General features: G+C 37.5%; 1 protein-coding gene across 6 annotated transcripts in view; it reads right to left on the reverse strand.

Annotated features, from left to right (window-relative positions):
- UVRAG (UV radiation resistance associated) overlaps positions 1–13,986 on the reverse strand; it is a 298,734-nt gene that overhangs the window by 114,922 nt on the left and 169,826 nt on the right. For all 6 annotated transcript variants that reach the window (XR_011440678.1, XR_011440679.1, XM_001917231.6 and 3 more), the window contains 2 exons: positions 12,781–12,841; positions 4,547–4,712 (listed from right to left, as the gene is read on the reverse strand). Coding sequence is in view for 4 of the 6 variants with exons in the window: in XM_001917231.6 (XP_001917266.2) it covers positions 4,547–4,712; positions 12,781–12,841 (227 nt within the window). In the remaining 2 variants the exon portion in view is untranslated. The remainder of the gene's footprint in view (positions 1–4,546; positions 4,713–12,780; positions 12,842–13,986) is intronic.

The following is a 13,986-nucleotide window of genomic DNA, read 5'->3' on the forward strand; positions in this document are numbered from 1 at the left end:
ATAATCTATGGCTAACTGATTTTTAACAAGTGTGCCAAAGTTATTCAATGAGGAAAGAATAGTCTCTTCAACAAACGGTGAAGAGACAACTATATATCTACATGCAAAAGAATAGAGTTGGACCAATACATCATACCAAATACAACATTAACTCAAAATGGGTCAAAGACCTAAATATAAGAGATAAAATGATAAAACTATTATAAGAAAACATAGGGATAATTCTTCACGATCTTGGATTTGGCAATGGATTTTAGATATGAAACCAAAATCACCAGAAACAAACAAAAAAAACAGACAAATTAGACCTAATCAACATTTAAAACTTTTGTGCATCAAAGGACACGATAAAGAAAGTGAAGGGAAGGAGCGACATCACCATCGTGGTGTAGAGAGCTGTTTCCTTAGTCTCTCCCCGCTAAGTTACAACTAAAAGAACATTCAAAAATCAACAGAAGATTCCCTACAGAGCACAACAGGACCTCTGAGAGACCCACACAGCCATATATCTGAAGGTGGGGATACTGGATCCCAGGAAGGAGTGGAAGGGAGTGAGTGGATCCCCTTCCCCTCCCCAGTGGTAGCAATCTAGGTCACAGGTCCTCATATGGCAGCTGTAGCACAACTGTAAGAGGAGGCAGGGGAGTAGGCAGGACTGTGTGCAAATGCATACGCTTTCAGAGATGCAGTGTGGCCCACAAGAATGCTCCACACTAAGTGGTGCAGCTCAGCCACTGCATGGGAACCCCCACCAAGTGCAGCAGCCCAGGCGAACTGCCTATGAGTCAAGTGGGGGCTGACATGTGCAGAAAAGAAAGTCCCCCCCTCCCCCTACCTAGCACCTAAGCTCAGCCAGTCCCTGACCAAGGCAGTGGATCCATGCCAGAGCACCTGGGTGTGCGTCTGTGACCCACCAAGTGGCTGCAGCCAGCCGGCAAACACAGATGAGCCCTACTGGCACAACTTTCAGCATACACGGCAGGTTCAGAAAACACAGTTCCTGTCCTCCCTCCCCCCAGTGGTGGCATGTGGAATATGTGACCTGATGCTACCACTAAGCACCGGCAAAGGATCATTTCATCAAACACCATGAAGAACTACGATAACACATCAGAGCAGGAGGAAAACGACAAGTCTCCAGAAACCAATCCTGTAGCCACAAAAATGTATAATCTAAAGGACAGAGAATTCAAACTAATTGTCATAAGGAAACTCAATAAGTTACAAGAAAGCTCAGAAAGACAGTTCAAGGAACTCAGGAATAAAATTATTGAGCAGAAAGAATTATTCACAAGAGACTGAAACTCTTAAAAAACCCCAAAAGATGCAGAACACAATGAATCAGATAAAAAAACTACATAGAAACCTTGAAACAAACAGAGCTGATGTTATGGGGGACAGAATTAGTAATTTAGAGGACACAAATTTAGAAATGCTTCAGATGGAGGAGGAGATAGAAGTAAGATATTAAAAGAAAAATGAAGAAGTTCTTCGAGAAACGTACAACTCAATTAGGAAATACAACATAAGGATTATATGTATTCCACAGGGAGAAGAGGGAGAGAAAGGAGAAGAGAGCTTGTTCAAAGAGATAATAGCTGACAACTTTCCAAACCTAGGGAAGGAGCTGGACTTACAAGTATATGAAGCCAATAGAACTCCTAATTACATCAATGCAAAAAGACCTTCTCCAAGGCATATAATGGTAAAAATGGCAAAAGTCAATGATGAAGAAAAAATATTAAGGGCAACAGGGTAGAAGAGAATAATCTACGAAAGAACCCCTATCAAGCTTTCAGTGGATTTCTCATCAGAAACCTTACAGGCTGGGAGAGACTGGAATGATACATTCAAAATAATGAAAGACAAAAACTTCCAGCCAAGAATACTCTATGAAGTGAAATTATCCTTCACATATGATGGAGATATAAAAACTTTCCCAGATAAACAAAAGTGGAGGGAGTTCATTGCCACTAGACTTCCCCTACAAGAAATGATCAAGGATGCCCTCATATCTGAAACAAAAAGGCAAAAGTTTACAAAACTTTGAGCAAGGAGATAAATAGATAAAATCAGAAAATTGCAGCTCTCTATCAGAAAAAGTTAGCAAACACTTAATTATAACATAAAGGATAAAGGGAAGGAAAGCATCAAACATAACTATAAACACTTCATTTTATCCAAAAACTCACAATACAAAACAGAATAACTTGTGACAACAATAACTTAGATGAGGAAAATGAAAGGGATAGAACCTGCTTAGGCTAATGGAGATTACAAGGCTATCAGAAAACGGACTATCTCATTTATAAAATCTTTTATACAAACCATGGTAACCACTAAACAAAATCACAGCAGAGACACAAATAGTAAATAAAGAGAAAAATGAGGAAACCATCATAGAAAATCACCAAACTGAAATGGCAGTCAGAAATACAAGGGAAGAGAAATAAGGAGAATATAGAACCAGAAAACAACAGATAGAATGGCCATATTAAGCCCTCATATATCGATAATCACTCTAAATGTAAATGGGTTAAATTTGCCAACCAAAGGACACAGAGTGGCCAGGTGGATTAAAAGACAAGACCCCACAATATCCTGCCTCCAGGAAACATATCTTAGCTCTAACGATAAACACAGGCTCAGAGTGAAGGGATGGAAGATGATACTCTAAGCTAACAACAAAAAAAAGAAAGGAGGTGTTGCCATACTTATATCAGACAAAGCAGACTTCAAGATAAAAATGGCAGTGAGAGACAAAGAGGGGCAGTATACAATGATAAAAGGGACATTCCACCTCTGCTATGATTGTGGATTTCCTTGTAGTTCTGTCAATTTTTGTCCATGTCTGAAGTTATACTTTTAGGGCCATAAATATTTAGAATTGACTGTATTATCATAAAATGTCCCACTTTGTTTATTAACTTGCTTTAATTTTACTTTGTCTGATATAGTATAGTTATACTAGTTCTCATTTGGATAATATTTGCATAATATGTCTTTATTCACTCTTTTATTTTCCATATTTCTGTGCCCTTATATTTGAGGTGTCTCTTGAAAGCAGGATGAGTTTAGATTTTTACTCACATGACAATCTTTATTTTTAACTAGAAAATTAATGACATTCACATTTAATATAATTACAGCATAAGTTTGGGTTCATATCCACAAATTTACTATTTGTTTTGTTTGTCCCAGCTGTTTAATGTTCATTTTCCTTTCCTGTTTTGCTTTCTTTTGAATTAATCAAGTATTTAAAATTTTTTTCCAGGAATCTCCTCTATTAATTTTTGGCTTTTATAAAACAACTCTTCTAGTAGTTATGAGATTATAATATGCATCCTTGATTCATTAGAGTCTAATATAAATTAGCGTCTTTACCGCTTTCCAGACAATGCTAGGATCTCAGAGCTCTTTAACTTCATACCCACTTCCCAGCTTTTATGTTAGTCACGCATTGTAACTCTAAATATATTTTGTGCATAACTGTCTTATATTTAATGAGACATTACCAGTTGATTTAGATAGGCTCATATTTACCCTTTCTGTTGCTCTTGGTTCCTTCTTGCATTTCCACCATGGAAAATGTGCGAGATTACTTTTCTTCTGCCTTCAGTATTTCCCTTAGTAGAGGTCTGCTGGGATGCATTTTCTCAGTTCTGATGGTCTGAAATGTCTCTATTTTGCCTTTATGTTTGAAGGATATATTCACTGGGTGTAGAATTCTAAGTTGGCAGCACTGTTTTACAGTACTTTAAAAATGTCATCGCATCACCTCTTGGCTCCCAATGTTTCTATTGAGAAATTAGCTTCCAGTCTTGCTCTTTTCCTTCTAGGTATTTTTAATATTTTCACTTTGTCTTTGGTTTTCAGCTGTTTTACTACAATTTCCCTAAGTATGTTTGCTTTGTACTTATTTTGTGTTGTATTTAATATTTCTTAAATTTGTACCTTGACGTCTTTCATCAAATTTGAAAAATTGTCATTATCTCTTAAAATACTGCATTTATCCTACGTGCTCTCTTCTCCCTCTCTGTGACTCCAATTATATGTATATAAGGCCTCTTTATTGTGTCCTACATTATATCTAGTACTTTTCAGTATAATCTATCTCTTTTACTTTGGTCAGAATATTTCTACTGATCTATCTTCCCATTCACTAACCCATTTTTCATATATGTACCATCTGCCGTCAAGCCTTTTATCCTCTTCCTGGTTGTCTTTCTGACAAATCTTTAACCATTTCACTTGTTGACTAGCAAGCAACAGGTACTACATGAATATCTGCAGAGTATGTCATACTTGTCCTCTCGAAAGCAAATTAAACTGAAGCCACTTTTGCGATCATTAGCAATTTTAAGCAGCACAGGAGTTGCTCCATTACAATCTAAATGAACGTCTATGTTCTATTTAAAAGAAATGGAGCACTTTACAAAGAATATACAAAACTTGCCACAATGTAGGTCACATTTTAGATTTTTATACCATATTTCATGTTTTACACTGGCTTGATGTTAAAAACATATTAAAAAATAATACTTACTCTCGCTCTTTTTCAGTCAGCTTGTCATTGATATTATCTTTGATTGTTGATCTAGATCCCTTATGAATTATAGGGTATCTGAGGGGCACTTGAAGGAAAAAGGAAATCATGGAGACCAAGTGGGCAGTGTAACCAAGGGCCACAGCAATGCTTCCATCATCTTTCGCTGTAAATTCAAAAGCAGAGGAAAAGAAAACAACTATTCACCTTATAAATGTAACTACAAGATCATAATAAATGAACTTCAAAAGAGATTTTATAAGAAATGACTGGTAAATAAAATAATCACTTATCTAAAAATTCTATGAATTTTATACTAATCTAAACACAGTAATAAGACCTGAAATTTCATCTACTATATTTAAAACTACTTCACAATAATTAATGTGATGAGATTAACATTTGATACATATTTTAAAAAAGAGTTCTTCGCGCACTCAAATATCCATTACTTTCTTTCCCAGCATTTTTAAAGGCAAAAATAATACTTGAGCCTATTACATGATGTGAAAATTAGTTTTAGAGGTTTAAACATAATGCACTATATAAGCATTATGTATTATTCATTAACAACTTATAAACAATATAGTGGTACTGCCGTACTATTGTAGAACATTATTAATTCTAAGGTGAAGTGAAATAGTATAATGCATCCTTATGCAGTATGTTCTCAATAATCACAAAGATAGTATTGCATAAATGAGTGTGAGGTTTGAGATAGGATGGGGGAAAAACATTTTAAACAGTAAAAGCAAAAGGTCAAAAACCACACTGTTAATATACATCCCCTATTTATGCAATTTAGGTGGAAGCAACTGTTGGAAAAAATGCATGTATCCTATAGTCCAACATAAGCATCTATCATTTAAGAAGTCATGGATAATTACATTTTTAATTCCACATCCAGATTTCTGCTACCACCTACCAAGTGATAAATAATCACCCAGGTACTCAGAGCTGAGAGTAATACAACAAAAAGTTTTAAGCTTGCCCCAGGAAAAAGGAAAAAGTAACTGCTTGGTACACAGTATTCCCAAAATGCTTTAAAAAGTTCACACACAAATGCACACACACACACACTAAAAGATTTAACACAAAATCTGGAATAAGTCTGGCTAGAGAAAGGCTGAAATGATCGAGATAACCTTAGGTTGAGTATTCTCTGATTTCTATGGGTACCTTTAACTTCAATTATTAGCAATATTTTCCACATTTTTCTTTTATATTTATACTTAGTTATCTAAGCAATACCTTCTTATTGTAGAAATGCCATTATACTCATCTATTCCTCAGTGAATTCTCTACCCTGACTACCATAGCAGACACTTGTTTTCTCTCTGATCATACTATAAAAATAGGTAATTTGTATTATATACTTTTATTCCATCAAGAATTGACCACAGCAGTTTAGCTATGACAGTCATTCATTCATCAACAATTACTAAGCTGGGCACCTTTTATATGGTATTTCATTCATTTTACAGATGAAGAAACTAAGGCTCAAAGAGTTAAGGAAACTGTCCAAAGTCATACAGCTAGTACACAGGCTGGCCTGAGAGACCCAGGCCTCTGTTTTGTTTTGCTTTGTTTTTTGAGGAAGATTAACCCTGAGCTAACATCTCTTTTTGCTGAGGAAGGCTGGCCCTGAGCTAACATCCGTGCCCATCTTCCTCTACTTTATACGTGGGACGCCTACCACAGCATGGCTTTTGCCAAGTGGTGCCATGTCCGTACCCGGGATCTGAACCCCAGGCCGCTGAGAAGCGGAATGTGTGCACTTAACTGCTGCGCCACCAGGCTGGCCCCCCACGGCTCTGTTCTTAAGCACTCTACCATACTGTCTCAGAATCTGACTGTGGAATAGATAACATTTTTTAACTTGGGAGTCTAGAACATCTCAAGCATATGACACACATGTACCACCTGAGTTTCTTCACCTTTTCTAGTAAGGGCAAAAAACACATAAAAAGTCTTCGAGTCCTTAGGTGACTGGCACAGTGCTTGACAGAGAATGGGCTTTTCAACTAATGTTTGATGTTTTCTCAAATCAAACTGATGAAAAAAATCAAACAGAGTTCATTTCAGCTTACCAAGTCATGCCCTAATTGACTAGAATTCTAACTATTTTTAGAGACCATGTCCTCTTGCCCCAGTCCCACTCAAGCACCTTCAGTCCTACAACACTTTACTTCTGCTAAAATGTCTATCACACTACCTTAGAGACTAAAATTACCATACATTGTAAGTTCATTATATTATAATTTAATCATCATATCATATAAGAGCTAGGAGAAACCTTAGAAATCACTGAGTCTGATGCTACCGATTCAGAGATGAGAAAAATGAGATTCAGGTGGTATATGTGACTTGGTCAAAGCCATACCGGCAAAAATCATGTGGGATGGACTAAGAGGGAGAATTGTGTCTACACCCTAGCCCCCAAAATATCTATCCCGGAAGTCACAGCTGAGACGGTGAGTTCCATCAGAGGTCACTGAATCCTGCCACTTGCTTTCTGTAAAGAATAGGGCTTACTGAGGCTGGCTCCGTGGCCTAGTGGTTAAGTTCACGCACTCTGCTTCAGCAGTCCAGGGTTTTGCTGGTTTGAATCCTGGGCGCGGACATGGCACCGCTCATCAAGCCACGCTGAGGTGGCATCCCACCACAACTAGAAGGACCCACAATTAAAATATACAACTATGTACTGGGGGGATTGGGGGAGAAAAAGAATAAAGGAAAAAAAAAGAATAGGGCTTATCAAATTTAAAATATTCCTATCAGTAAAAGAACTCGGTCTTTCAGAAGCTTCTTTTGAGGGGAGAGAAGAAGAGGACCGATAGGAATGAAGGATAATACCACACTAAGTTCAGACTTCCTTGCATGTGCTTTATACGAAGCTCTTTCTTTCCTGTACGACTTGACAGAAAAAGATTTGAAAACTTCCAGAAAGATTTGAAATCAGCCTTCCAAATAGGTCAAATGCAAACTATGAATGGTCAAAATCTTCTGTCCAACGCTAAACACTCAAGAATCTATATTTTTTTCCATATCACTAAAGGGGTAACACTAAAGAATTATATTTGCTTGCTTTGAGACTATATTCACATATATACGGAAAGAACAAAAATTGTTCTTCTAACATCACCTCCCTTCAATGATCAACACAATTTTGCTTAAGTTTAAAGATAAAAAGGTATCTCTAAGAGAAGTCTTAGAGATACACGTGCAACTCAAAAACCAAAAAGAAACAGCAAAAGCTGAAAACTGGTTAACATCGGAGATCAGCTTTGACTCGAGTTATTCACACTCACCACTGTTTCCACCACAGGACTCCCCGCTCCATCCATTAAAAACCCTAGGTTGTTTCCCATTTCAGATCATAGTGCTCAGTCATGGCCTCACTGTTAAACACTGTGGTGTTGGATTTCCAATATCGAAGGTTTATATTAAAAAGCATTTTAAAAGGACCACGGGTGAGGCATTACAGGGCCCAAGGGTATTCCGATACTCTCAAAAGGAAAACCACCTCCCGGGAGGGAAGTCACTTTCATCACCCCAAGACCGCTGACCCTCCAGTGGGAAAACGTGAGCTCGTGTGGTTAATTATGGCTATTGCTGGCCAGAAACCTCAGATGTCACATTCTGTTGCCAACCACTTTAGCTAAAAAACCAAAGGGTTTAAGGTTTCCAGCATTCCAAGATCTAAAAGATTTTTTACCTGCCAAAGCCAAAACCTGGCTCTCTGCGGTGTACTTTTCCAGGAAGCATTAATGACATCCCTAACACCGAATGCAGAGCAGAGGTTTGTGCTCCTTACGTTGCTCTGGGGGTTAGAAAGGTCGCAGATGATAGCTCTGTTGGTGAGAAGCTGGAGGGGGAGTGGGAGAATTCAGGGAAGGACAGGAAGACTGTAAGACTCAGGTATGTGAAAAAGATCCTGATTAAAACAATGTTTTAAGGGGCTTAAAAACAAAACAAAAATCTGCAGTTTCTTCTTAATAAATATTTCTCATTTGTTTCTTTTCTTTTTTAAGATCGGCCCTGAGCTAACATCTGTTGCCAATCTTTTTTTTTTCCTTCTTCTCCCCAAAGCCCCCCAGCACATAGCTGTATATTCTAGTTGCAGTTCCGTCTACTTCTTCTATGTGGGACACCTCCTCAGCATGGCTTGATGAGTGGTGCTAGGTCCGCACCCAGGATCCAAACTGGTGACATCCTGGGCCACCGAAGTGGAGCGAGCAAACTTAACCACTCGGTCACACTCCTAGCCCCTCATTTGTTTCTTAAATGTAGGTAGTTACTCAAGACTACAGCTTTTGTGTAATTTTTATGATAAACTGCACAAATACACAACAGCCATGACAACAGTATAATTAAATTCAATGTCCCTTTGACTTATGTGTTGGACAAACTATTAATATTCAAACGCATCCAAGTACAATAAGTGATCTAAAAGCTCTTACCATCCTGCCTTCCCAATCACTGAGGCAGCTGATTCGTTAAGGAACCAAGCACCCACTGATCCAGACAGGACAAAATATTTAAGATTCTAATCACTGCCACAGCATCTATGGAATCATTCCATGTTCTCAATGAGACACTGTTTGACATATGGACTCTCCTTTCCAAGAAATCATGCCTGCATAAAGGGATACAGACACAGAAGGAAATCTGGGTCTCATTACCACAAAAGGCTCTTGTGTTATGGATTACTTAAAAACACACACAAACATTTTTTTTTATGAGAAATGTCTCGGTCAATGGAACGCAAATGAATACCCTTTGCTGGACAACTTTCTCCCGTCGTGTCCCAGTCTCTTTGGAGTACTCTAACAGTAACTTACCCATCGAGAAACGCAAGGTAAATGCTGGACCCCTGTGGCACAGTTTCAAACAGCACCAACCCACGCAATGTAAAGGCTATCCCAGCAAAGCCCCCTGAATGTCACAGAATAACCAGTTCAGAGTTCCCTCACTAGAGGAAGCTTCTGCTACAGAACACTAAAAAGCTGTCAGAAGTTTGGAAGAGATTATTATTCAAAACAAGGAAGAAAACTGCATCGTGACAGGAATAATAGGGCCAGCAAGGGATGACTTCAGCTCTGCCACTGGCTAGTACAGTCTTTAGAAAAATTAATCTCTCTGAGCCTCAATTTTCTTGTCTTAAAAAAATTGAGTGTAATTCTTTCTTTCACAGAAGGAATTAATTCTCGCAGTTGGGAGGATTAAATAAACAAGATAGCGTCATGCATGATGTTCCATGGTACCATATTTCTATTCACCCAACCAAAATCTCCCCCCTGCCCTTCTTTCAACAGAGGAATACATTTCATCTTTTAAGAGACTTTAAGCATCTTCTTCTCTGTAAAGGTTTCCCTGATTCCCTCCTAATAGAACTGATTATTCTCACTTCTTTGAGTCCCATGTACCTGGTACAAACTTCTCAGTGCCTGGCACAGAGCATGAATTCAACAAATATTTCTTGATTGGCTTGATGGCCTCAATTAGACTGAAATCTCACCAAGGGAGGACCACTGTCTTAATCGTCTTTGTATGCTCTCAGCCCCTGGCACAGGAAATGACACAGACAGGGCACTCAGTAAATTCAGTATACGGAAGTGCCTTACAGAAGGCTAACGTAAGATTTTGAAGTCCAATACTACCATATGTGCTTAATAAAATTTCTGATTCCTAGGAGTCATGGGGAGTGAGTAGGGCCTCACAGTAAAATTAAACATTTATTTCATTTTTCAGCAATTGCACTAAAAAGCAAAACTAATTTTTTTAAAGAGTAGGAAGAATGTATTCAGCTTCTTGGGCATACTAACCCTAGACAGCTAATAAAAGTTATGAAAAACTATGAAACAAAGCACTTCAAAGAAAACAAAAATAGAATGAAGAAACAACCCAGAGTGGATTAAGTGACAGTCCACCAATACTGATAGCCCTGCTTCCCTTCCTGCCTCCCTTCAAATTATCCTGTATTTAGCAGCCAAAGTGACTTTCAGAAATATCAATCAGCTCTTATCATCCCCCTTCTTAAAGTCCTTCAGGGGTTTCCCACTCCACTGAGAACAAAACAGAAACTCCTTACAGTGCCCTCCAGGCCCTGGCGGACCTCCCCCCCCCCCCCCCCCAACATGTAACTCTGCCCCTTGCTCACTAGGCTCTAGCCACACAGATCTGGTCTGGGGTTTTCTGTCTTTCCTTCTTTCCCACCTTCTTTTCTTTCTTTCTCTTGCACTAATTCCAATTACATTTATTGAGCACCTACTATGTGAAAAGCTCTTTCAAATGTTATCTCATTAAATCATCACAATGAATTGGAGATGTAGATATTACCTGATTTTACAGGTGAAGAAATTAAGCTCTAAGAGATTACATGATCTGCCCCAAATACGGGTCTTTTCTTCCATACTCCCCACCCTGAGTTTTTCAGACATATCAAGCCTCTTCCTCCATCATGACGGTTGTACTTGCTACTCCCTCTTTTAGGAATGCTCCTTCTCCAGCTGTAGTACAGTCGGTTCCTTTCAGCCTGCAAATTTTCTGCTGAATGTTTCTCCTCCGCGAGATCTTCTCTGACTGCTGTATCTAAAGTAGGTTTCCTTATTCTCTATGATAGCATGTTCCTTTATGAAATACTTCTTAAATACTTATTTTCTTGTCTATTGGCTGTCTCCCTCAACAGCTTATATGCTCCATTAAAGGAAAGAACATATTTGTTTTCCCCACCATTATATCTTCAAAACGCAGCACAGTGCCAGGCATACAGGTGCTCAATTAATATTTTTCCAATGAATGAATATTCTGTATCCCTGGAACCTGGCACAGGGGTGAACATACTCAACGGGTTTGTTGAATGAATGAATGAACAAATGAGGAAAAAGATGTAACATGGGCTTCAAGACTCCATAACTTTGCCTAAAGTTAACACCAAAGCATATCCGTGTGACTTACAGAGACTGGAGGGAACATCGGACAAACCCCAGCAAGGTCATTTCCCAGCTTTGTGGCCTCAAGCAAGTCACTAAATAGTTAACTTACACATTGTAAAATGAGATTACCCACCTTTCTTATAGGTTTCCATTGTTTGTTTTTGTGAGGATTATAGATAAGGCAAAATGTCATGCTTTTACAGATATAATTGTCACAACAATCATGTAAAACAGGTAGGACATAAATTATTATGTTCAGACTGTTGATTAGGAAATCAACTCAAAGCTTAGATGGCTTGCTCCAAATTACATGGTTTCTAGAAGGGAACCAGCACTTGAATATAAGTTTTCCTATTCCTGTCTTATCACTCTTCTTATAACATGTCCCAACTACTTGTAAGGGCTGTTGTAAAGGCCAAAGGCGGCAATAAATTAAAATAATCTTAAATGTTAAAGGACCACAAATAACATTTTCTTTCTAAGGAAATGGAAGAAAGTCCCAATCAAAACTAGTAATGCTCTCTTCTTGAATGATTTCTTCTCAAATAGATAATATGACAGCTTTGAGAGTAACCTATAAAGCTATTTAACAGGCCTCAAAGCATTGTTTAGGGTAGGGGGAAAGGACCCACTCTGCTGACGATAAAAAAAAAAAAATCTCTTTACCAACATGCCAAATAAAACAAGTTCTTTTCTTGGGCATACTGGTAAAGAGATGAGGAAAAGTAAAATATTTTTTTAAATAGTAATTACTATGAATCATAGTCTATAATATCTTTAATGTAAATTTTTTTTAATTAAAAGAGGACAGAAATGATAGTACAAGTTTAATCTGTGGTAGTGGGAATGTCATAAAATTAAATTTTCAAATACTTTTCATGTCAGCAGAAATATGATTTTCTAAATAACAATGGAATAGATTACTGTTTGTCATTCTTCCACTCCCAACCACACACAAAATTCTCATGAAAGTCAAACCAAAAGTATAGGGAGATTATTGGTGTTCTTAAGAATCCTACTGTCTGATTTTCTGAAAGCCCACTTAAAAACTATTTTCTTTTAAATTTCAAATATAAGGTTCAACAATTTTTTTCCCATGATTAGACCAAATATTCTCTTTAGTCTCTCATCAGGGAATCTTGAATTTCTACTTACAACTGGGAAGGATCAGAAGGTCCAAAAACCTTTCTGGATAAAGTGCTAGGCAACCAACATTTCACGATATCACTATTTTCCCTGTGGCACACCCATATATTATATACACCAAATCTTTGGAAATTAAAAGAAATAAAGTACCTTGAAAGTCCTCAGAATTGGGCAACTTTACACCACATACAAAGTAATCCTTATGCTCATTCTGTGAATATAACCAAAGAATAAAATCAATTCTTTCTTTGTATAAAGCAAAGAAACTCTAAGTCAAATCTCAAAGGATTCAGCAGGTCAGTGTTACTTCAAAGACAATACTCTCCTAGACTCAAAATATTATCATAATTGTTGAAGCTGGATGATGAGTACATGATGATTCATTATACTACTATATCTGTATACATACTTGAAACTTTCTATAATATAAACATTTAAAACATCATGTCTAAGGAAAAAGCCATGTAAAATTTTTATTATAAAAATATCTTTTGATCAATTCATAGCTAAGCTATAAATGAAAATTTTTTAATGGAATTAACAAGATTCTATGAGTAACCTAAAGTCCTATTAGCTTTCCTCTCAGAAAATTAGTCTTTTATATCTCTTTTCATTATAAAGAAAACAAAACCATCAAATTTAGCAGATTTAGTTCTCTAAAAAGGAAACAATTAATTTTATTGAAGTTTTACTTTTTGCATTTACTCTAAGAAACTAGATTCAAAAACTTAACATTCTGATAGCTATCCCAGGAATGGCTTAGGCAAGACTAATAAATAGAAATTAACCAGGACTTATATTTTAAAAGCAGTGCACAGGTATATGCGTGTATGCATCAGAAACAGTGGCAGTGGATAATGCGGTTGAGTGAAAAGATCCTAAAGAAACCAGAAATAATTTGGCATTCTTTCAGATGAAGATGAGTGAATCATACCACCAAATTGATGTAACAAATCAAATGGTGGATCCTAATGCCAACTAAGTCTAAATCTACTTTTTAAGTAGCTATTAGCTTCTGAATGAATCATGACAGAGTATGTGATTAAGAATAGAGCAATGAGTTTTTTCATTAAGAGGAAATTGAAAACAGAAATCATCTTAAAAAAAAAACAATTCTGGGGCCAGCCAGGTAGCATAGTGGCTTAAGTTCACGTGCTCTGCTTTGGCCGCCCACGGTTTGCAGGTTTGGATCCCCAGCACGGACCTACACACCGCTTATCAAGCCGTGCTGTGGCAGCATCTCACATATAAAATAGAGGAAGATTGGCACATATGTTAGCTAAGAGACAATCTTCCTCAAGCAAAAAGAGGAAGACTAGCAATAGATGTTAGCTCAGGGTCTATCTTCCTCACACA

The sequence above is a fragment of the Equus caballus genome, chromosome 7, assembly GCF_041296265.1.
Source record: "Equus caballus isolate H_3958 breed thoroughbred chromosome 7, TB-T2T, whole genome shotgun sequence".
Taxonomy (NCBI): domain Eukaryota; kingdom Metazoa; phylum Chordata; class Mammalia; order Perissodactyla; family Equidae; genus Equus; species Equus caballus.